This window comes from Orcinus orca, chromosome 10 (assembly GCF_937001465.1).
Source record: "Orcinus orca chromosome 10, mOrcOrc1.1, whole genome shotgun sequence".
Taxonomy (NCBI): Eukaryota; Metazoa; Chordata; class Mammalia; order Artiodactyla; family Delphinidae; genus Orcinus; species Orcinus orca.
In genome coordinates, this window is record NC_064568.1 from 85,224,815 (window position 1) to 85,249,221 (window position 24,407).

At 39.3% G+C, this 24,407-nt stretch overlaps 1 protein-coding gene and 1 non-coding gene across 3 annotated transcripts in view; one reads left to right on the forward strand and one right to left on the reverse strand.

The window, feature by feature from the left end:
- SLC17A2 (solute carrier family 17 member 2) overlaps positions 1 to 22,032 on the forward strand; it is a 60,890-nt gene extending 38,858 nt beyond the window's left edge. The window contains exons 2-12 of one of the 2 annotated variants that reach the window (XM_033434712.2): positions 4,575 to 4,685; positions 6,563 to 6,774; positions 8,612 to 8,845; positions 8,931 to 9,018; positions 16,968 to 17,054; positions 18,411 to 18,529; positions 18,652 to 18,813; positions 19,313 to 19,445; positions 19,531 to 19,678; positions 20,470 to 20,560; positions 21,768 to 22,032. In XM_033434712.2, coding sequence (XP_033290603.2) covers positions 4,658 to 4,685; positions 6,563 to 6,774; positions 8,612 to 8,845; positions 8,931 to 9,018; positions 16,968 to 17,054; positions 18,411 to 18,529; positions 18,652 to 18,813; positions 19,313 to 19,445; positions 19,531 to 19,678; positions 20,470 to 20,560; positions 21,768 to 21,902 — 1,437 coding nt within the window. In that variant the 5' untranslated portion in view covers positions 4,575 to 4,657 and the 3' untranslated portion in view covers positions 21,903 to 22,032. Of the gene's footprint in view, positions 1 to 4,574; positions 4,686 to 6,562; positions 6,775 to 8,611; positions 8,846 to 8,930; positions 9,019 to 16,967; positions 17,055 to 18,410; positions 18,530 to 18,651; positions 18,814 to 19,312; positions 19,446 to 19,530; positions 19,679 to 20,469; positions 20,596 to 21,767 lie in introns of both variants that reach the window. The other variant, XM_049693680.1, reaches the window with a different exon arrangement.
- On the reverse strand, positions 4,817 to 4,890 carry TRNAR-CCG (transfer RNA arginine (anticodon CCG)). Its single transcript has one exon. It is a non-coding gene; the product is annotated as a tRNA-Arg (tRNA).
- Positions 22,033 to 24,407: the final 2,375 nt, after the last annotated feature.

Sequence of the window (24,407 nt, forward strand, 5' to 3'; positions counted from 1 at the left end):
CTGGACGTGCAGGCTCAGCGGCCATGGCTCACGGGCCTAGCTGCTCAGCGGCATGTGGGATCTTCCCGGACCGGGGCACGAACCCGTGTCCCCTGCATCGGCAGGCGGACTCTCAACCACTGCGCCACCAGGGAAGCCCCTATTTACAGCTTTGACACTAGGATTCACTATTTTTTAGAAATGTCACTCCTGAGTAGGAAGGTCCTTGACAATGTTTGTAATTGGGCTAAAACTCATTCCACTGTCTCTAAGTGATATCAATTATGCCAATTCTCAGATCGCATACTATCATATGCTTCTGTGATTATTTTAGAAAAATAGTTGCCATTACTATGTCACAGAAGGACCCTCTTTTCGATTGGTTTGGGATGTCTGCCTGATTTCTGCATTTGTCTCATACACAGGAAACAGGGCAATTAACAACTGAAGTTAGCTATTAAGGCAAATTTCAAAGTAGCATTTGAAACGATGAAAGCCAAGGTAGGGATGGCAGCAGATGGAATGGGAACTGAAGGGATGGGTTTGTGATATAATTCCACTAATCAAAAAAGCAAGAAAGGGCTTCCCTGGTGGCGCAGTGGTTGAAAGTCCGCCTACCGATGCTAGGGGACAGGGGTTCGTGCCCTGGTCCGGGAAGATCCCACATGCCGCGGAGCGGCTGGGCCAGTGAGCCATGGCCGCTGAGCCTGCACGTCCGGAGCCTGTGCTCCGCAACGGGAGAGGCCACAACAGTGAGAGGCCCACATACCGCCAAAAAAAAAAAGCAAGAAAGAGTAGTCTTTTTTTTTTTATTTAAATATTCAAAGCTCAACCTGAAAGTATTTTCATCATCAAATTTCCTTCTGGAATAAATGATTAAAACTTAATTTAAAATCATAGATAAGCAACAAGGATATACTATAGAGCAGAGGGAATTATGGCAATTATCTTGTAATAACTTAGAATGGAGTATAATCTGCAAAAATACTGAATCACTATGCTGTACACCTGAAACTAATATAATATTGTAAATCAACTATACTTCAATTTTTTAAAAAAAACCTTAAATTAAAATCATATAAATTCCTATCTGGAATACCTTAAAATGAAACTACCCAATTGTATTTTAAGCTTGTGCTTAAAATATGCCCATAAAGAGGAAGTAGTATTAATAGATAGAAAAAAGCAGTAGTCTGGGCATCGGGAGACCTGGTGCTGACTCAGTATACTCTGTGACTCAAAGCAACTTCCAGCATTCTGCACATCAATCTCCTCATCAAAAAAAAAAAAAAGAACAGTTGGGTCAGAGAATCTCCAAGTCTCTTTCAGCTCTAGAGCCCAATGTTTGTCAGATTGGTTGGAGAGGTTGGTGGGAAACCTTTCATTGGAGTACAAGTACTTGTAGCTGAGTGTACAGTTGAAAAATTGCCTTCTGCCAAGTCTTGGGATCTTACATAACAAGAGAGATCAAATAGAAAATGGTCCAAACTCCAGGTCAGCTAAGATCTGAGTGTAGAGCCCTGAACTGAACCCCTGATATCATCCAGATGTTAGCAGGACTGGAAAGCCTTCCAAAGCACAGCAAAACTTTTTGACCTACCTCCTAGAGAAATGGAAATAAAAGCAAAAATAAACAAATGGGAATAAATGGAACTTAAAAGCATTGCACAGCAAAGGAAACCATAAAAAAGACGAAAAGACAACCCTCAGAATGGGAGAAAATATTTACAAATGAAGCAACTGACAAAGGATTAATCTCCAAAATTTACAAGCAGCTCATGCAGCTCAATATCAAAAAACAAACAACCCAATCCAAAAATGGGCAAAAGACCTAAATAGACATTTCTCCAAAGAAGATATACAGATTGCCAACAAACACATTAAAGAATGCTCAATATCATTAATGATTTCTCACTAATCATTAGAGAAATGCAAATCAAAACTACAATGAGCCACATCTTCTTTATCCATTCATCTGTTGATGGACATTTAGGTTGCTTCCATGTCCTGGATAGCACAGGTAGATCAGCTCAGTGCTTTGTGACCACCTAGAAGGGTGGGACAGGGAGGGTGGGAGGGTGGTAAATGCAAGAGGGAAGAGATATGGGGATATATGTATATGTATAGCTGACTCACTTTGTGATAAAGCAGAAACTAACACACCATTGTAAAGCAATTATACGCCAATAAAGATGTAAAAAATAAATAAATAAAATAAAAACTACAATGAGGTATCACCTCACACCAGTCAGAATGGCCATCATCAAAAAATCGACAAACAATAAATGCTGGAGAGGGTGTGGAGAAAAGGGAACCCTCTTGCACTGTTGGTGAGAATGTAAATTGATACAGCCACTATGGAGAACAGTATGGACGTTCCTTAAAAAACTAAAAATAGAACTACCATACGACCCAGCAATCCCACTACTGGGCATATACCCTGAGAAAACCATAATTCAAAAAGAGTCATGTACCACAATGTTCAGTGCAGCTCTGTTTACAATAGCCAGGACATGGAAGCAACCTAAGTGTCCATCGACAGATGAATGGATAAAGAAGATGTGGTACATATATACAATGGAATATTACTCAGCCATGAAAAGAAACGAAATTGAGTTATTTGTAGTGAGGTGGGTGGACCTAGAGTCTGTCATACAGAGTGAAGTAAGTCAGATAAAGGAAAACAAATACCATGTGCTAACACATATATAAGGAATCTAAAAAAGAAAAAATGGTTCTGAAGAATGTAGGGGCAGGACAGGAATAAAGAGACAGACGTAGAGAATGGACTTGAGGACACGGGGAGGAGGAAGTGTAAGATGGGACGAAGTGAGAGAGTAGCATTGACATATATACACTACCAAATATAAAATAGATAGCTAGTGGGAAGCAGCCACATAGCACAGGGAGATCAGCTCGGTGCTTTGTGACCACCTAGAGGTGTGGGATAGGGAGGGTGGGAGGGAGACGCAAGAGGGAGGTGATATGGGGATATATGTATATGTATAGCTGATTCACTTTGTTATAAAGCAGAAACTAACACACCATTGTAAAGCAATTATACTCCAGTAAAGATGTTTAAAAAAAAGCACAGCAAAAGCCAACATGTTTCCTGGTGCTGACATTCTCTTGTTGGCAACTGGGCATCTATTTGGGTACATTGTAACAAAAAAAGAAAATTTCAAAACTCAGGTGGGGTGACCTTGTTCTCAGAATTCTAGAGCCATTTGGCAAGCAGAAAACTACCCTGACTGGCTTTATGAAGCCTAATTATTGTTCCTTCAAAGACACTGAGTATAAAATAACTACTAATTGTTTAAAAAAATCACTTGATAAATATGGAAAATCATAAAGAATTACGTGACCACAGTGTGTTCTGCAACCCAGAAATAGCCATTGCTGGCACTCGTGTGAATCCATTTCTCTCTTCTTGGATGTGCCTGTATCAACACAGGCATAGTGCTTGTTTTGTATACTAGAGTACAGGCATTTCCTTAATATTATTCCATATCTTTGAAAACATTATTTTAATAAAGTCCACTATAAGAATCTATTAAAATTGACTCACCAAACCCTTATGGTTAGGTTAATTTGTCTCCAATATTATGTTGTAATAATACTGCAAAGAATATTTTTGAACAAAATTCTTCACCTGTCTCTTTCATTGTGATCCTCCATCCTCCATTCTTAAGTGTGCAGGTAAGTCTTGTTAAATGTATGCGCAGAAAGAATGCAAAGCTTTGAATGATGCAGTATAAGCATGAGACATGTGTTTGTGAGGTCATGGATGCTTCAGTTTAGGAATGACTGCAAAACTTATGATATTCTTAGCATGAGGATTGTACCTAAAAGAAATAAATGTATGAATCCCCAAATATTGGGGTACAGGTATCAAATTAGACATGTCCATTTCGAGGTCATGAATTCTCTTTACCTGTCAAGTAGCTGGATTTATTCATAATTATAGTAGAAAGCCCTCATTCAGGTGATTTGAAGAACTTTTCAGCCCAGTAAAGTGTCCAAATTGTGTTAGCAAAGACAAGAATAAACATTTTAAACCATTAAATACTATTAGTATTATATATATGTGTTATGCAATGTCATTCTTCATGTTCAAAGAAGGAACCATGGGACGTTGTTCTGGTTGTACAGAAAGATGTACAGAAACATGGTCAAAATGAAAGAAAGGGCTGCTCTGGAACTTTCCTCCCCAGCTCTTGGGCTTAATTTTCTTGTCTTCTGACCTTGCTTCAAGCCATAATATGCCTTACCTTTGCATGGTTCTCTGTGGTTTGCAATTTTTTCATTCAGTTCTTGCAGCACCACTCAGAAAGGAGATTTATTTTTATTGAACAGACAAGGAAATGGCCAATTAGAGAATTTAAATGACTAGCTCTACGTCACTTAGCTGGGACTTAGTCAGATTTCTTATAAAAATAGAGTCCTCCGTAAGCATAGCAATAAGGAAGCGTACTGCAAAATGTAAATCATATACCTGTGTTGGGTCAAAACTTTCATTGATGATGAGAGAATGCAACATTAACACGAGAAAATTATTTGTGTGTCTTGTTTTGGATTGTTCTTCTTCCCCATAGATAAAAGCCCGTCGTGGTAAAAGAGATTCAGGGCAGAGGGAATCTCCCCCACAAAGTGTGGTACCATTTCCCAGAGGAGCCAAATGGATGAGAAGCCTTCCACCAGGAAAGGTAAAGCCACATCTCTCTCTCTCTCTCTCTCTCTCTCTCTCTCTCTCTTTTTCTTTAAAATTTATTTATTTGGCTGCACCGGGTCTTAGTTGCGGCACTCAAGACCTTTAGTTGCGGCATGCGGACTCTAGTTCCCTGACCAGGGATCGAACCTGGGCCCCCCTGCATCGGGAGCATGGAGTCTTAACCACTGGACCACCAGGGAAGTCCCAAGTCACGTCTTGTATTTGCAGGCTACCTTATGGAAGAGTGGAAGTTTTATTTCCACATCCTCGTTCTCCATTCCTTCTCCTTTGTTTTTTATCAAGCCTCCCTGTTGTGGAGATTCTCCCAGTGTAACATTGGACCAGATCCAGCCCCTCATTCTGTTACCTGCTACTTTTTCCTTAGGGAGCCCCAATGAGATATCTATGAGAAATTACGTCAAATGATCACTGAATCCCAGGACACAAGGAATGGAATGAGTCCAGAAAAAGTCATTTTAAACAAACCCCTAACCCATATATGAGTTCCTGCTACAATATCTTTGCTATGTAGCTGGTTATTTCCCATGAGCTTTGGAAACCTCCAGTAATAGGGAAATAATTCTTTTGCAGGCAACCAAATCTCATCCCTGAGCCTATTTGGCCATTAAAAATTATTTCTCCCATTATATATATATTTTTATATGTTTATCTGTTTCTTCGCAGGTTCTCTCTTTGTTTCTCTTTAGTCCCATTTCTCCAAATGTGCAAAAAAATTTAATCCATCATTCACATGGGAACCCTTTCAATATAGGCCCATTGTTCCACTTCACAGGGACCTAAAAGAATGTGTTGCTCTTGTAACAGAATGACAGTTCCTCCAGTACCGTATCACCTACAAACAGTAAAAATGGTTCCCCATATTAGTTTTTTTTTAAGCTGAATATATGTGAAGGCAGAGCCTAGTGACATACAACAAAAATACTTCCAAGTGAACATTACACTAAGGAGTTAGTGGTTGTGCTCATTTATACACTATATGTCAGGTATTTAAAAAGAGAGCCCTTGGGGCTTCCCCGGTGGCGCAGTGGTTGAGAATCTGCCTGCTAATGCAGGGGACATGGGTTCGAGCCCTGGTCTGGGAGGATCTCACATGCCGTGGAGCAACTAGGCCCGTGAGCCACAACTACTGAGCCTGCGCGTCTGGAGCCTGTGCTCCGCAACAAGAGAGGCCGTGATAGTGAGAGGCCCGCGCACCGTGATGAAGAGTGGCCCCCGCTTGCAGCAACTAGAGAAAGCCCTCACACAGAAAAGAAGACCCAACACAGCAAAAATAAATTAATTAATTAAAAAACTCCTACCCCCAACATCTTCAAAAGAAAAAAAAAGAAATAGCAGAAAATTTCGAATTAGGCATGAGCATGAATTAAAAAAAACAAAAATAAATAAATAAAAGAGAACCTTTGGACGTTAGCTTAATTCAAAGGCAGCTCTCTAAGTATAAACTTTCAAGCTTTATGGTAGATGAATATGCAAAACAGATGGGACCACAGACTTGAAACTAGGAGACTCAGGTTCTGTGACTGGCTCTTCCCCATCTTCCTCATGCACTTTATTTTGGAACAATGTGACATAAATGCCTTCATTTAATTTTTCTTATATTTTCATCTGCTTCCCACACCTCTGAAAAAAGGCCGTATTTGTTTTACTTTATGGTAAGATCCCCGATTTATTGTCTTGAAGCCAACTAAAGAATATGACAAAGAAGGGTTGTAGTTACGATTATTTCGGTGGAAAAAGATAGTGGGACTGCATGAAATCATCTGTAGTTTTCTCAGACTTAGCAGTGGGAGAAATGGAAAGAAGGTGATCTCAGTCAGGATACTCACTGCAGACATCTGTGTTATTCCCTAGTTCCTGAATTCTGTTCATTACGCTATGGACTGGCTCTCATCATGCACTTCTCAAACTTCACCGTGATAACCCAGCGTGTGAGTCTGAGCATTGCAATCATTGCCATGGTGAATAGCACTCAGCAGCCTGGTTTATTCAATGCCTCCACAGAAAGACCTCTTGCATTCACCCTCAATCGCTCCAACAGATCCACCAAGGAGTTTAATTCGGGAGTAAGTATAATGGAGAACAAGGCTCTTTGTTGAGAGGGAAAACCCAGTTTGAAAGGAAGAATTGGATCTTGATTCTGTGGCATATAGAAGCGTGAATTTTCAGTGGCAAACTAAAAAGGACAGGAAGTATTTTTCTTTGAGATATTGCTTACCTCTGTGATTAAAATAGTCTCACTGAGATTATTATGATCACAAGGTTGGGGGTAGGGACTATAGGAAAAAATTGTGAACACTTCTAGAAAGGAATAGATTACTGGGTATCTTCAATGAAAAACTAGGCACTAGGATGTATCTAAGCACATCCTTCTGCCTGATTTTAAGCAGGTCTCTGTACTTTTCATAGTCTTTGAGCCATTTTACAACTCAGTAAGTTCTATATAATAAATGGTAATGCAAATGATTCTTGCCCATAGCTCTGGAAATGAATTTTGTTCTGAGAAAAATCAATTGCTACTCTCCTCCACTTGCCTCTCAGTTAAATAAGCCAGTTTTGCTATATATTTAAAATCTATTTCAGCATTACTTCCCACTTATAAATGTGTGGGTCTTTGAATTCTCCTTTGGGCCAGTTGTAACATCTTACCAATTCCCCCATTAATCAATGAGTTAAATAAAATCTTTATTACATGTTCATTTTTTATTTGTATAAGGATCATGGTTATAACCCATTTAAATTTTTTCTTTAAACTAACATTTATCTTACATTTCTAAAGTCATCCTCATATTTTATGATTTTGTTACGTCGGAGCCAGCTTATTTACAATGACCTCTCTGTCTCCAGTCTTTCTTCCATCATTCATTCTACACATTCACACACCTGTGCTCAAGAATCCAGAATACCTTCAAGTCGCAAACTCCTCTCTTGAGACGCTGTACTTCTCCAGAACCTGCGCCCACTTCTCAGCACACTCCTGTCTGCTATCAATGACCCAGGGAGAGTCTTTGCTCTGAGCAAGTTAGAGTCCCGGTTAGTTTCACTGGGTATCACTCCAAACACTGCAAGTCCACTTTTGCTGTTTTTCTTCAATAAGAATGAGTTTTCCTATTTCTCTTTACACAAATCATAGGCATTCTTCAAAGAATGGTTCAAGTACTTCTTCCTTCCTGGGACCTTCCCAAATTGTTCTTCCCTCTTCTTAAAGTCCCTATTTTACTGCCGTTCATCCTCAAACTTGAATTCTGACATGAGTCATATATCTTGTATTATTTATAGTTATTTTAAGTGGACAAAATATTTCATATTTTACATTTTTTGGCTCTTTACTTCAATGTATACCATGATGCCATGTATCTAGTGGTCTACCAAAATTATTTATTGGGTTACATCAGAAGAAAATGTGATCTTATTAATGTGTAATATGTGTTTTAGGAAGTCACCTCTGCCAGGGCAGACCATGATTCCTAAACTTGATTTTAGGGACTAATTTTGATAAGCATTCAGTAAAGATGTGTTTTCCTTATTTTTTAAAATGAGAGTCAGCATGTCACCTGAATTATTTACTAGAACGAAAATAGTTAAAAGAAGCTCTTTCACTATATTTCATTTATATCTTCCTATCAACTACCTATGTAATCATTTCTTTATCTCTTTTCTTCTTCACTTCTCTATTTTTTTTTCCTTTTCTTCTTCATTTCTCTATTTTTTTCTCTCTCTGAGAGGAGCAAATTAGAGATATAATTGGTTGTTTGGAAAAGGTGGAATATTTGTTTGGTAAAAAATGGAGGAAAGCCAAAATTGATATTTTATAGGAGGGTCAAAACCCCACAGCTCTGGCTATAAATTAGAATTTTTATAAAAGAAATTCTTAGCAAAGAATTTTCCTTTTTTTCCCCCCAGGCCTCTGTATATGAATGGAGCCCAGAGACTCAGGGTATCATCTTTAGCTCCATCAGCTATGGGATAATACTGACTCTGATCCCAAGTGGCTATTTAGCAGGGATATTTGGAGCAAAGCAGATGCTTGGTGCTGGTTTGCTGATCTCCTCCCTTCTCACCCTCTTTACACCACTGGCTGCTGACTTTGGAGTGATTCTGGTTATTGTGATTCGGACAGTCCAGGGCATGGCCCAGGTAGCCGGTTACTTTCTCATTCTGTGTGGGATATGGATTCCTGAATTCTACTAGAGATCACGAGTCTTAATGATTTTCATTTCAGGGAATGGCATGGACAGGTCAGTTTACAATTTGGGCAAAATGGGCTCCCCCACTTGAACGAAGCAAGCTCACCAGCATTGCGGGATCAGGTAAGGAAATGCATATAGATCACAACTTTGTAATCTGCTTCACCCTATTACACCTTTCTTTCTATGCATAGGATGGTTTGGGGGACAGGGAGAAAAGTGCTGTAAAAATATTCAACAATGTAAGACAGTCACATAACAAATAAGACAGATACATCTGTGCTGTAAAGCCACTAAGACTCAGAAGCAGGAAAGACCATTGTGAGCACTGTGAGGGTAGTCAGAAAAGCATTGTAGGGAAAACTTTAGAACTTTAAGAATTTGCAAAAATAGAAAAAAAAAAAAAACCAAGTAAACTGTATAAACACCATTTTAGCAAAGATATGCAAATGAGAATTAAGACTATCAGTGGTAAGGAGATAAATCAGTCTGGAAAGTAGAGTTTCAAGAGCCCACATTATTTTGAGTTCTTTACTCTTCTGAGCTAATATTCACAATATGCCTTTGAAGATAATTTTTAACTCTCATTTTCTTTTCTTTTGAATTTTATTTTATTTATTTTTTTATACAGCAAGTTCTTGTTAGTCATCCATTTTATACACATCAGTGTATACATGTCAATCCCAATCTCCCAATTCATTAGACCACCACACCCCACCCCCACTGCTTTCCCCCCTTGGTGTCCATATGTTTGTTCTCTACATCTGTGTCTCTATTTCTGCCCTGCAAACCAGTTCATCTGTACCATTTTTCTAGGTTCCACATATATGCATTAATATACAATATTTGTTTTTCTCTTTCTGACTTACTTCACTCTGTATGACAGTCTCTAGATTCATCCACGTCTCTAACAAATGACTCAATTTCATTCCTTTATTGGCTGAGTAATATTCCATTGTATGTATGTACCACATCTTCTTTATCCATTCTTCTGTCTATGGGCATTTAGGTTGCTTCCATGACCTGGCTACTGTAAACGGCGCAGCAGTGAACATTGGAGTGCATGTGTCTTTTTGAATTATGGTTTTCTCAGGGTATATGCCCAGTACTGGGATTGCTGGGTCGTATGGTAGTTCTGTGTTTAGTTTTTTTAAGGAACCTCCATACTGTTCTCCATATTGGCTGTATCAATTTACATTCCCACCAACAGTGCAAGAGGGTTCCCTTTTCTCCACACCCTCTCCAGTATTTGTTGTTTGTAGATTTTCTGATGATGCCCATTCTAACTGGTGTGATGCGATACCTCATTGTAGTTTTGATTTACATTTCTCTAGTAATTAGTGATGTTGAGCAGCTTTTCATGTGCTTCTTGGCCATCTGTATGTCCTCTTTGAAGAAATGTCTATTTAGGCCTTCTGCCCATTTTCTGATTGGGTTGTTTGTTTTTTTAATATTGAGCTGAGTGAGCTGTTTATATATTTTGGAGATTAATCCTTTGTCCATTGATTCGTTTGCAAATATTTTTTCCCTTTCTGAGGGTTGTCGTTTCATCTTGTTTGTAGTTTCCTTGGCGTTGCCAAAGGTTTTAAGTTTCATTAGGTCCCACTTGTTTATTTTTGTTTTTATTTCCATTACTCTCGGAGGTGGATCAAAAAAGATCTTGCTGTGATTTATGTCAACGAGTGTTCTTCCTATGTTTTCCTCTAAGAGTTTTATAGTGTCTGGTCTTATATTTAGGTCTCTAACCCATTTTGATTTTATTTTTGTGTATGGTGTTAGGGAGTGTTCTAATTTCATTCTCTTACATGTAGCTGTCCAGTTTTCCCAGCACCACTTATTGAAGAGACTGTCTTTTCTCCATTGTATATCCTTGCCTTCTTTGTCATAGATTAGTTGACCATAGGTGCGTGGGTTTATCTCTAGGCTTTCTATCCTGTTCCATTGATCTATATTTCTGTTTTTGTGCCAGTACCATATTGTCTTGATTACTGTAGCTTTGTAGTATAGTCTGAAGTCAGGGAATCTGATTCCTCCTGTTCCATTTTTTTCCCTCAAGACTGCTTTGGCTATTTGGGGTCTTTTGTGTCTCCATACAAATTTTAAGATTTTTTTGTTCCAGTTCCGTAAAAAATGCCATTGGTAATTTGATAGGGATTGCATTGAATCTGTAGATTGCTTTGGGTAGTATAGTCATTTTCACAGTATTGATTCTTCCAATCCAAGAACATGGAATATCTCTCCATTTGTTGGTATCATCTTTAATTTCTTTCATCAGTGTCTTATAGTTTTCTGCATACCGGTCTTTTGTCTCCCTAGGTAGGTTTATTCCTAGGTATTTTATTCTTTTCGTTGCAATGGTAAATGGGAGTGTTTCCTTAATTTCTCTTTCAGATTTTTCATCATTAGTGTATAGGAATGCAAGAGATTTCAGTGCATTAATTTTGTATCCTGCAACTTTACCAAATTCATTGATTAGCTCTAGTAGTTTTCTGGTGGCATCTTTAGGATTCTCTATGTATAGTATCATGGCATCTGCAAACAGTGTCAGTTTTACTTCTTCTTTTCCAAATTGTATTCCTTTTATTTCTTTTTCTTCTCTGATTGCCGTGGCTAGGACTTCCAAAACTATGTTGAATAATAGTGGCGAGAATGGACACCTTGTCTTGTTCCTGATCTTAGAGGAAATGCTTTCAGTTTTTCACCATTGAGAATGATGTTTGCTGTGGGTTTGTCATACATGGCCTTTATTATGTTGAGGTAGACTCCCTCTATGCCCACTTTCTGTAGAGTTTTTATCATAAATGGGTGTTGAATTTTGTCAAAAGCTTTTTCTGCATCTATTGAGAAGATCATATGGTTTTTCTTCTCCAGTTTGTTAATATGGGGTATCACATTGATTGATTTGCATATACTGAAGAATCCTTGTATCCCTGGGATAAATCCCACTTGATCATGGTGTATGATCCTTTTAATGTGTTGTTGGATTCTGTTTGGTAGTATTTTGTTGAGGATTTTTGCATCTATATTCATCAGTGATATTGGTCTGTAATTTTCTTTTTTTGTGACATCTTTGTCTGGTTTTGGTATCAGGGTGATGGTGGCCTCATAGAAGGAGTTTGGGAGTGTTCCTTCCTCCGAAATTTTTTGGAAGAGTTTGAGAAGGATGCATGTCAGCTCTTCTCTAAATGTTTGATAGAATTCACCTGTGAAGCCATCTGGTCCTGGACTTTTGTGTGTTAGAAGATTTTTAATGACAGTTTCAGTTTCATTACTTGTGATTGATCTGCTCATATTTTCTATTTCTTCCTGGTTCAGTCTTGGGAGGTTATACCTTTCTAAGAATTTGTCCATTTTTTCCAGGTTGTCCATTTTATTGGCATAGAGTTGCTTGTAGTAGTCTCTTTTGATGCTTTGTATTTCTGTGGTGTCTGTTGTAACTTCTCCTTTTTCATTTCTAATTTTATTGATTTGAGTCCTCTCCCTCTTTTTCTTGAGTCTGGCTAAAGGTTTATCATTTTTGTTTATCTTCTCAAAGAACCAGCTTTTAGTTTTATTGATCTTTGCTATTGTTTTCTTCTTTTCTATTTCATTTATTTCTGCTCTGATCTTTATGATTTCTTTCCTTCTGCTAACTTTGAGTTTTGTTTGTTCTTCTTTTTCTAGTTCCTTTAGGTGTAAGGTTAGATTGTTTATTTGAGATTTTTCTCATTTGTTGAGGTAGGCTTGTATAGCTGTAAACTTCCCTCTTAGAACTGCTTTTGCTGCATCCCATAGGTTTTGGATCATCATGTTTTCATTGTTATTTGTCTCTAGGTATTTTTTGATTTCCTCTTTGATTTCTTCAGTGATCTCTCGGTTATTTAGTAACGTATTGTTTAGCCTCCATGTGGTTGTGCTTTTTACGTTTTTTTTCCCTGTAATTGATTTCTAATCTCATAGCATTGTGGTCAGAAAAGATGCTTGATATGATTTCAATTTTCTTAAATTTACTGAGGCTTGATTTGTGACCCAAGATGTGATCTGTCCTGGAGAAGGTTCCGTGCACACTTGAGAAGAAAGTGTAATCTGCAGTTTTTGGATGAAGTGTCCTATAAATATCAACTAAATCTATCTGGTCTATTGTGTCATTTAAAGCTTGTGTTTCCTTATTATTTTTCTGTCTGGATGATCTGTCCATCGGTGTAAGTGAGGTGTTAAAGTCCCCCACTATTATTGTGTTACTGTCAATTTCCTCTTTTAGAGCTGTTAGCAGTTGCCTTATTTATTGAGGTGCTCCTATGTTGGGTGTATATATATTTATAATTGTTATATTTTCTTCTTGGATTGATCCCTTGATCATTATGTAGTGTCCTTGCTCATCTCTTGTAACATTCTTTATTTTAAAGTCAATTTTATCTGATATGAGTATTGCTACTCCAGCTTTCTTGTGATTTCCATTTGCATGGAATATCTTTTTCCATCCCCTCACTTTCAGTCTGAATGTGTCCCTAGGTCTGAATGGGTCTCTTGTAGACATTTATATATGGGTCTTGTTTTTGTATCCATTCAGCGAGCCTGTGTCTTTTGGGTGGAGCATTTAATCCATTCACGTTTAAGGTAATTATTGATATGTATTTTCCTATGACCATTTTCTTAATTGTTTTGGGTTTGTTTTCATAGGTCCTTTTCTTATCTTGTGTTTCCCACTTAGAGAAGTTCCTTTAGCACTTGTTGTAGAGCTGGTTTGGTGGTGCTAAATTCTCTTAGCTTTTGCTTGTCTGTAAAGCTTTTGATTTCTCCATTGAATCTGAATGAGATCCTTGCTGGGTAGAGCAATCTTGGTTGTAGGTTCTTCCTTTTCATCACTTTAAGTATATCATGCCACTCCCTTCTGGCTTGTAAATTTTCTGCTGAGTAATCAGCTGTTAGCCTTGTGGGAGTTCCCTTGTATGTTATTCGTTGCTTTTCCCTTGCTGCTTTCAATAATTTTTCTTTGTCTTTAATTTTTGCCAATTTGATTACTATGTGTCTTGCCATGTTTCTCCTTGGGTTTATCCTGTATGGGACTCTCTGCACTTCCTGGAATTGGGTGGCTATTTCCTTTCCCATGTTAGGGACGTTTTCAACCATAATCTCTTCAAATATTTTCTCGGGTCCTTTCTCTCTCTCTTCTCCTTCTGGGACCCCTATAATGTGAATGTTGTTGCGTTTAATGTTGTCCCAGAGGTCTCTTAGGCTTTCTTCATTTCTTTTCATTCTTTCTTCTTTATTCTGTTCTGCAGCAGTGAATTCAACCATTCTGTCTTCCAGGTCACTTATCCATTCTTCTGCCTCAGTTATTCTGCTATTGATTCCTTCTAGTATATTTTTCATTTCAGTTATTGTGTTGTTCATCTCTGTTTGTTTGTTCTTTAATTCTTCTCGATCTTTGTTAAACATTTCTTGCATCTTCTCGATCTTTGCCTCCATTCTTTTTCCGAGATCCTGGATTATCTTCACTATCATTATTCTGAATTCTTTTTCTGGAAGGTTGTCTATCTCCACTTCATTTAGTTGTGTTTCTGGAGTTTTATCTTGTTCCTTCATCTGGTACATAGCCCTCTGCCTTTTCATCTTCTCTATCTTTCTGTGAATGAGGTTTTTGTTCCACAGGCTGCAGGATTGTAGTTCTTCTTGCTTCTGTTGTCTGCCCTCTGGTGGATGAAGCTATCTAAGAGCCTTGTGCAAGTTTCCTGATGGGAGGGACTGGTGGTGGGTAGAGCTGGCTGTTGCTTTGGTGGGCAGAGCTCAGTAAAACTTTAATCCACTTGTCTGCTGATTGGTGGGGCTGTGTTCCCTCCCTGTTGGTTGTTTGGCCTGAGGTGACCCAACACTGGAGCCTACTGGGCCTCTTTGGTGGGGCTAATGGCAGACTCTGGTAGGGCTCACGCCAAGGAGTACTTCCCAGAACTTCTCCTGCAAGTGTCCTTGTACTCACGGTGACACACCGTCACCCCCCGCCTCTACAGGAGACCCTCCAACACTAGCAGGTATGTCTGCTTCAGTCTCCTATGGGGGTCACTGCTCCTTCCCCTGGTTTCTGATGCGCACACTACTTTGTGTGTGCCCTCCAAGAGTGGAGTCGCTGTTTCCCCCAGTCCTGTCGAAGTCCTGCAATCAAATCCTGCTAGCCTTCAAAGTCTGATTCTCTAGGAATTCCTCCTTCCATTGCTGGACCCCCAGATTGGGAAGCCTGATGTGGCGCTCAGAACTTTCACTCCAGCGGGTGGACTTCTGTGGTATAGGTGTTCTCCGGTTTGTGAGTCACCCACCCAGCAGTTATGGGATTTGATTTTATTGTGATTGTGCCCCTCCTACCGTCTAATTGTGGCTTCTCCTTTGTCTTTGGATGTGGGGTATCTTTTTTGGTGAGTTCCAGTGTCTTCCTGTCAATGATTGTTCAGCTGTTAGTCATGATTCTGGTGTTCTTGTAAGAGGGAGTGAGAGCACGTCCTTCTACTCTGCCATCTTGAACCAATCTTAACTCTCATTTTACAAAGGAGGGAATTAAAGTATGCAGAGATTAAGTAAATTTCCCAGAGACAAATGAATAGCTGGCAGTAGAACTGAGATTTGAGACCCGGCAATTTGGTCCCAGAGTGTACACTCTCAATCACCATTCTACCCTCCCCCCACCAGAGCTTGTGATCGTAAGGACTTGATAACTACATCATTGCTATTTGCCCCAACGGGTAGCACTGAGAATGTGTACTTGAAGAACAGAACTGAGGGTCATCAAGCCTCTCACTCCCCAGTCCAATGCATGGCTGCATCCTGCAGATTTTTACTCCAAAGCCACCGTCCTGTGTGGCTCCTTCCATTGCAGTTGTCAGCATCTCCTCTATCTACAAATGCTCAGTTGGTCTTCTCTCTCCTCTAGCTTTGTTTCCTTCAAACTTCTCATCAAAGCCAGGTTATCTCCCTAAAGCACAGACAGGGCATTTTTGCTAACCTGCTTGGGAATCTTCAGTGTGTGCCTTCATGATTACAGAAGACTGACCTCCTTATTGCGTGGATATAAAGATGCTCTACCATTTGGTCCCAACCTGCCTTTGCGCTCAACATCCCTCTGTAAGCAATGCTCAGATTGTAGCATGTATAGTCTGCACTTAACTTCTCTCTGGCTCTATTTCTACTGGCTCGTTTTGCTGGAAGGTCTTTTGCTCCCAGCTTCTTTTACCAAAATTCCATCCATCCTACTCTTAGCTCATGTAAACAATTTGTGAATCTTATCATCAGTTTTAATTTTCTCATGTATACTTTCAAAGAAAATTGTAGTTTTATTATCATATTTATATTCCAGATTCTTTTTGTTCAAATTGCATATATTGGGACCCATTGAAGGGGTCATAAAATCAATTAAGTAGGTCAAAACCAGTATTTTTAAAATGAAAGTGAATAGAATAGAATGGAAATTTTGGGAGTGAATTGCACACGGTAAGACTGAGTATTGATTCATGAAACTCTTATTTGAAGTGTGTGTGTGTGTGTGTGTGTGTGTGTGTATGTGTGTGTATTTGTGTATATGTTGTGTTGCCATGAAATATACATTTCTTATTATGGGTCTCTGAAAAATATGTTCAGACTCCAAGGTCTACATTGTATTACACTTATAATAGTGAATTTTGTTCACGTTTTTCTCTGCAACTGGGCTGAAATCCCCTTGAGGTCAAGGACTTTATCTTATTAGTTTTTGTAAGAGTTTCCTTTTCTGTTGCCAACCTCATATTGCCCCTGCCAGAATGTAACTCTAATTATAAGGAAATACTGGTGGGCTATGTTTGCAGAGAGTTTCTATGACAAACAAAGGGATTTGTATTTGGTCACATTGGAGTTAAGGAGCCGTTGAAGTGTCAGGTGGCATATTGTTATTATTGATTATTTCTAATTACTTCTCATGACTTTATTGGGGGAGATCTGTGAGCTGGAAGAAAGACTCTCATCACCCAGTAATTCTAAGTCTGCCACCTCTTTGTAGGGACAACATCCAGGGAAGTCACTCAGTCTCAACCTTTGCTATTTTCCTCAGTGTTTTTTATCCCTCTTCTCTTCAGGGGCAGCATTTGGGTCCTTCATCATCCTCTGCATGGGGGGACTAATCTCACAGACATTGGGCTGGCCTTTTATCTTCTACATCTTTGGTGAGTCACTTTCTCTTAAATCCTAACACCTCCACTTCCCAGGCATTTGTTTTTATGCTTACATTACCTATTGCCCACATTCTTCCCATTTGAGAGAAAATGTCCATTGTTAAATGGGAGATGACGAAGAATGTTGAGGATTGGTAGATTTCTTAGTCTAGTCTAAGAGATGACCACGTGCATGGTGCTGACTTCTGAGAAATCAGGAGTGTAGCCTTACACACCCACCCCAGGCATCTTCTGTAGAATCTCTGCCACCACGTCTGAAACACCAGGTCTAGTTGCTCTATGTGGTTAATATGTCAGAGCTGGTGAAGCACATTTTCAATATGCCTTCATATTTTATTATAATTATTATTTCTGCCAAGATGCCCTTAACCTATTTTCTACCAGGTGAATCATGCAAAGCTCAAATTAAATGTACACCTCCCTATGGGGACTACCAAGACTTATCCCATCAGATTAAGTCTTTCTGTCCTCTATGATGCTTACTGATAATTTCTTTTCTAGGCTGTGTTGGCATGTAATTATTTATTTCCCCTTATCCCTCTCCACTAGATTATGAAATGACTGAGGCAAGAAATTCATTCCATATTTTTTTTTATCACTTTGGTACTATCATAGTGCCTGACTTATAGCTTTATAAATAAAAGAATGGATAAATCCAGTAATTAGAGGAAATTTAAAGAACATTAGTCCACAGAATCTTTTAACATAGAACCTCTTCAGGTGACAAATCTCAGCAATGAGACAAGTTTCTATTCTCAATATGGTTCCAGCTAGGACGGCTTTCTCATTAATGATGCTAATCCCAGGTCATTTTTGTCCACACATGTTGACCAGGTACTGTCAAGAAATATTTTTCTGGAAATCCATAATGGATGTATTGTTTGAATACAAATAACACTGTCTTTTGCAAATGTGTTGGAAAATTTTCCTTGCCACACTCATTTTATGGCAGGTTGTTTTGTATATGGATGAATACTTTTCTCTTCAATCCTGACTATTCAGATCTTCTAAAATAAGACAGTAATGTGTGTATTAAGAAGTTGTTGCTAACGACACACCACGATATATCCACTGGAGTCTGAAGAGTAACTAATCAGCTATACAGTGGTACGTTCATGCTTCTGCTCTGTTGAGAGGGCTCTGACATTGACAAATGGCACTCTACATTTAGTCAAAAGGCGATTTGTAGATGAGTTGAGATGAAGAAGTGGGAAACTTTAGGTCATGATGGTGGAACAACCATGAATTGATATGTGTGTTTTGGGGTGATGTGTGCTACTTCAGAGGAAACTCCCTTCCCCTAGCACACAAATCTACCTGAAAACTAATTGGATCCCAGCTTCCCAGGTAGCATTGGCTGTGTCTGCTGTCTCCTGTGGTTCATGGTGATTTATGATGACCCCATGCATCACCCATGCATAAGCGTCAGGGAAAAGAACCACATCATGTCTTCACTGGCTCAACAGGTACAGTGCAGCCCTTCTACCTGTGGGCCATGCAGAGATCTCCAGGGTAGGGTGTGGGGCTCTCAGGTGAGGCATCCTCTGTCCTGTTCTAATACCCATACTGATTAGATATTTCCTTTCAGTCCAGTTCTCCTAGACGATCTGTCCCCATAAAGGCTATGGTCAGATGCCTGCCACTTTGGGCCATTTTCACGGGTTTTTTCAGCCATTTCTGGTTATGCACCATAATCATAACTTATCTACCAACGTACATCAGTTCTGTGCTCCATGTCAACATCAGAGATGTGAGTATGCTTCCTGTACTTCTATGAACATGATAATGGCAATAAGAAAAAACAGTTCTGTGCTGCCTACTACATTCTGACTTTACACATAACCACTCATTTAACCCTCACAATGATTGAGAGACATTGTAATGATTTCCATTGCACAGGTGTAGAAATGGGGACACAGAGGGGAGATGACTTGCCCTGGATTACACAATTACTGAGTGGTAGAGCTGCTGCAGTATCTGTGTTCTTAACCACTATGCAATGCTGCCATACTAGCTGATGCTTCAATTTCCCTTAGAAATGAGTAGTGCTTTTCTCTGGAGACCAGTGTAATGCAAGTTCTGGCTCTCTTACCTGAGAAAGTGTTCTCCTCATGTGGAAAAGGATGCTAATTTCCTTAAAGCAACTCCAAGTGTCAGGAGGGTGGGCTAATGGTTGCTCTGTGTAACTGATATCTCTGGTACCATATGCGCCTCTGTAACTACTTACTGTATACATTTCCTCCCTTCAGAGTGGTGTTCTGTCCTCCCTGCCTTTTATTGCTGCCTCAAGTTGTACGATTCTAGGAGGTCAGTTGGCAGATTTCCTCCTGTCCAGGAATCTTCTCAGATTAATCACCGTCCGAAAACTCTTTTCATCCCTAGGTAAGGATGCGGGGACTCGGTTAACCAATCCCTTTATCCACACATGGTCAGAGAAGTTTCCTGATGGTGTGTCCCCATTGCCCAGGGCTCCTCCTTCCATCACTGTGTGCTGTTGCCCTGCCTTTTGTGGCTTCCAGTTACACAACAACTATTATTTTGCTGATACTTATTCCTGGGACCAGCAACCTGTGTGATTCAGGATTCATCATCAACACCTTAGATGTCGCTCCCCGGTAAGATTTGACCTGTTTGTTCCCCTCCCCCAGGCCCTTCCGGAGGCTTAGGCCTCAGTCTTCTTGCAACTGCTTCCTGTTGTTGACATGCACAAAATGATGGCAGAGTAATAAAAAATAACTAGAAATGTCAGTATGTGGCCATGACCTAAGGTGTTTTTAGAAAAACAGTGCCCAATCTTGGCCAGTAACAAGTAAATGAAACTTCCTTAGCTTCTCCACTAGAGATTAGACTGTGTGTTCTGGGAAAGGACCCACACACGTGTTTTGGAAAAGCTTCCAGAGTGTTGATGATATTAGCTACCACATATGTATACACCTGTCCTGAGCCAGATCCTATTCAAAGGACTTCTCATGTATCAACACATCTGGTCTGCATAACTACATGTCCTATTGTTATTCTTACTTTATGAGGGAGATGATTGAGGCACAAGAAGTTTAAGTGACATGCCTGAGGTCACACAAAGGCAGAGCCAGGATTTGGACCCAGGCCGTCTGTCCAGTGTATGTTTGTCCAGTGTATGTTGTCTCATCCACTGCGCAAACTGCCTGCCATGCTGAGATGCTGGGGTGGGAACCTGGGCTCCTGAGAGACAGAATTGTTTCCTAGTTGTTGAGTCGGTGGATAGGTGATTTCAGGTTTGGCAAACAGACATTGCCCTAACTATCTTGAAGTGAACAGAAAAAAACTGCATTAGGCTAAATGACTTTGCTATTAAAGCTGAACTGCATTAAAATTGAGTTGCTGAAGAGTGATAGGCAGGTTTCTATATAAAATCATCTCCCCGCAGGTATGCAAGTTTCCTCATGGGAATCTCAAGGGGATTTGGGCTCATCGCAGGAATCATCTCTTCCACTGCCACCGGATTCCTTATCAGTCAGGTTGGGCCAGTTTATTGAACATCTGCAAGTGGCAGGTATTGTTTTAGGCACTGGGGATTCACAACAGGGCCTCTGTTCGCAAGGATTGTATGGTCTGATGGGGAAAATAAGCCTGGATGCCAACACAATTACTCTATTCTTAGGGGACTCTAATCAGAGTCTGGTAGTTCACATTTCCCAGGGAAAGAGAAGTAAAAGCTGAATTTCTAAAAATGAATAGGTATTAGATTAATGAAAATGGGCAGTTCAGGCAGAGAAAATAGCACATATGACTTCCTAGAGGAACAAAAGTATGAAACAGCTCTTAGTTATGACCAGAGTGAATGATACATGTCAAAGATAAGAGATGAAGACACAGGATCAGAAGGGGAAGGTTATGAACAGTCTGTTCAGATTAATTCCAATTTCTAAAAAAAAAAATCACAAAATGGAAACCCAAAGTGTCCCAAAGCCAGCTTGAAGGGAGGTTAAATTTTGGGTGGAAAGAGAAAGGCTGTGACACAAAGCAGGGAGCATAGCCCGTGAGGCTTGCTCAGTACCAAGTGTGGTCTGGTAGGGAGGATGGAAAGGCAGAACCAGGCTGGGATGGCAGGATGACATGAGCCAACTTACAGAAAAAGATTTGTTTTGTTTTCAATACATCTCTAGGTGATCTATTTTCAGGTTGATTTTGACCAAATTGCTAGGAATCCACTTTGACTATAATGCTGGAAATGAACTGTGACTTACAAGGGCTGGATGAGGGAAATCGTACAGTCAGACCAAATGTAACTCACATCATATTGAGATGTCCATCCAGGGGGTTGGTGTGATTGATGTCAACAGTCAAAAACAAAACAAATCAGAGAGAGCACAAGAGTGAAAATCTTAAAGCTGTTGTTTTAGGCATAATTTAAAATGAGTAATAATGATATTTTCAAGAATGTTGAGATCCAAATTTCTAGAAAAACATTAGTGTAGGTTAATTTATTTGGGTTTAAAGAAAAGCTCATCCAAGCCAGAACCCAGTGTTCATTTTAGCATCCTCTTGTTTCCATCAGTTTCATAAAACCTTCTTTGAGAATTCAAGGTGCTCAGTGGTTATTGCATATTGTTCCCTAGATTCTTGGTGATCAGTGTTGCAATATACAAAATGGAGGATTTCTAGAACTAGTGGAGAAGGAACTGTGAGGCTGATAATTCTGTGTATTTTTTTTTTTTCCTCCAGGATTCTGTGTCTGGATGGAGGAATGTCTTTTTCCTTGCTGCTGCTGTCAACATGTTTGGCCTGGTTTTTTACCTCACATTTGGACAAGCAGAAATCCAGCACTGGGCCAAAGAGAGGACTCTTAGCCGTCTCTGAGGATATAGTTGCAGACTTAAATGTAGTACTGACCATTAACTTTTTCAACATTTTTTACTTATCATCATTCTTTTTTCATATTCTTGGCCATAGGCTCAGCAGTTCTCAATTTCGGTTACATGTTAGATTTCCCTGGGGAGTTTCTAAAACATACAGATGAATGGGCTCTACTCAAGAGATTCTGAATGAATTGGTCTGGGATAAAGCCCAGATATCACTAATTTTTAGACACTCCCCAGGATTTCTAACATGCAGCCAGGGTTGACAAACTGCTAGACAAACTTGAAACATCAATTCCTGTTGCCTTTGAATTTTCCTTTTTGTAAGAAACTAGATAAAAAGCTGTGTGAAAATAATCACTGATAAGTACCTTCACGAGGGCGATTATAGACACAGAGAAGATCTACTAGAACCAGAGTTGTATGTTCTAGAGCTCAGCACAGAACTTTAAGGCTGTAATCCACAGCATTAACATTTTTATACATTGAGAAACATGGATGTTTATTTATGTGGTTACATTCTATTAAAATTCACATGCTAAAATTAAATGGGCCATTTAAAAATTATTTACATTAGGATTATTTCCATCAGGCAAAATAGATATTTATTTATACTAGCTAATTTCCGGGAGATTAACAACCAGGAAATGACAAGGAGAAGATTAAATTAGGCTAATTGAAAATCATGGGAGAGAGAAGATAGAATTGCAAAGCTTACAATGTAAAAAGAATGGATGTGAAGGGAAGCAATATGGGCAGTTCTAGAAGAGACATTGAGATAGTTTGGTCCGTAGAATGAAAATTAGAGGAAGATGACAGAGGCATTTTCAAATGAAATGAAGACTTAAATGGAGAAGAATACTGAAGGTATAACAAGATGGAAGAAATCATGGAACAATATCACACACCAGAGAAATTCCTTTTTAGGATTGAAAAAGATCATTTGACCTTCTTCAGATTTTCCTTATTTGCCCAAGATTCTCAGATAGTCATCATCAACCCCAACAGGAATTAATTCTGTCTCCTAACCCTTAAAACACATCCTCTAGGTTGTCTCTACACAGAGAGCTGATGTCAGTTTTGCTGCAACTATTCCAGAGGAGAAATTCTTAGCATGTTTAGAAGCCAAGTAGAACCACAGAGACTGAAGCCTTGAGCTAATTTAGCAGATAAAGAGAATCTCCTAATGCAAATCGACAGTATTTTTGAGCAGGTGCTTTAAAGAAAACAGATTGACAGGCTATGAGGGTGATACTGAGATAAGAACACTCTGGCTCTGTTTTCTGGGTATTCACAATTTAGAGAGGAAGGAGAGTTTGTAGTAAACAAAATGAAGAAAAAACGAGAGGAGTAGTAAAATGAATTAAATTAAATATAGGCAAATTAAATACAGGCAAAAAAAAACCCCAACAGTCAACACAATAGGCAAATATTTTGAACAAAGACTTCATAATAGAGAAATTCTAAGTGGCCTATAAACATATAAATCGGTGCTCAACTTCCTTAGACATTAGATAAATGAACATCAAAACCACAGTGAGGGCTTCCCTGGTGGCGCAGTGGTTGAGAGTCCGCCTGCCGATGTAGGGGACACGGGTTCATGCCTCCGTCCGGGAAGATCCCGCGTAACGCGGAGCGGCTGGGCCCGTGAGCCATGGCCGCTGAGCCTGCGCGTCCGGAGCCTGTGTTCCGCAACGGGAGAGGCCACAACAGTGAGAGGCCTGCATACCACAAAAAAAAAAAAAAAAAAAACCACAGTGAGATACCACTACATGCTTAACAGAAAGGACAAAATAAAAGAAGATGGAAAACAGCAAACGTTGGCTAGGTGTGGAGCAACTGGAATTCTCACACCCTATGACTGTAAGTGTAAATCAGAACTCGGGGATATCTTCTTAGCAATATCTCCTAAAGCTACATTTAGATATTCCAATGACTTGGACATTTCACTTAGAAATGTACATAGATATTTGGAAAAAGATGTACAACAATGTTCATAGGAGCACTACTTATAGTAACCCAACAGCAAACAAATTGTCAAGAGAACAATGAATAAAAAGAAATTATGGTGTATTCATACAGCAATGAGAATAAATAGACCACAATACACAACACCATGGATGGATCTCATAAACACAATTTTAAATGAAAGAAGACCAAAAAACTTATTTAAGAAATTTAAATAGTTTTAAAAAAAACAAAAACAGACAAAACTAATCTATCCTATTAAAAATCAAGTTAGGAATTCCCCTTGAGTAGGAGTGGAAGGGGCACTTCAAGGCTCCTGAGGTGCTGGTAATGACCTATTACTTGGGTGCTAGTCACATGGGTGTTTTTACTTTGTGAAAAGTGTATATTTATGATTCGTACATTTTTGTGTATATAAAAAGTAAAACATTTCCTTAAATTCAGTGTTTCATCCACTTCAAAGTTTCTCCTCTCTTTTCAGCTTAGGTCTGACAAATGGAGCAGTTGGGAAGGAGGCGTGGTCTCTACTTTCATGTGC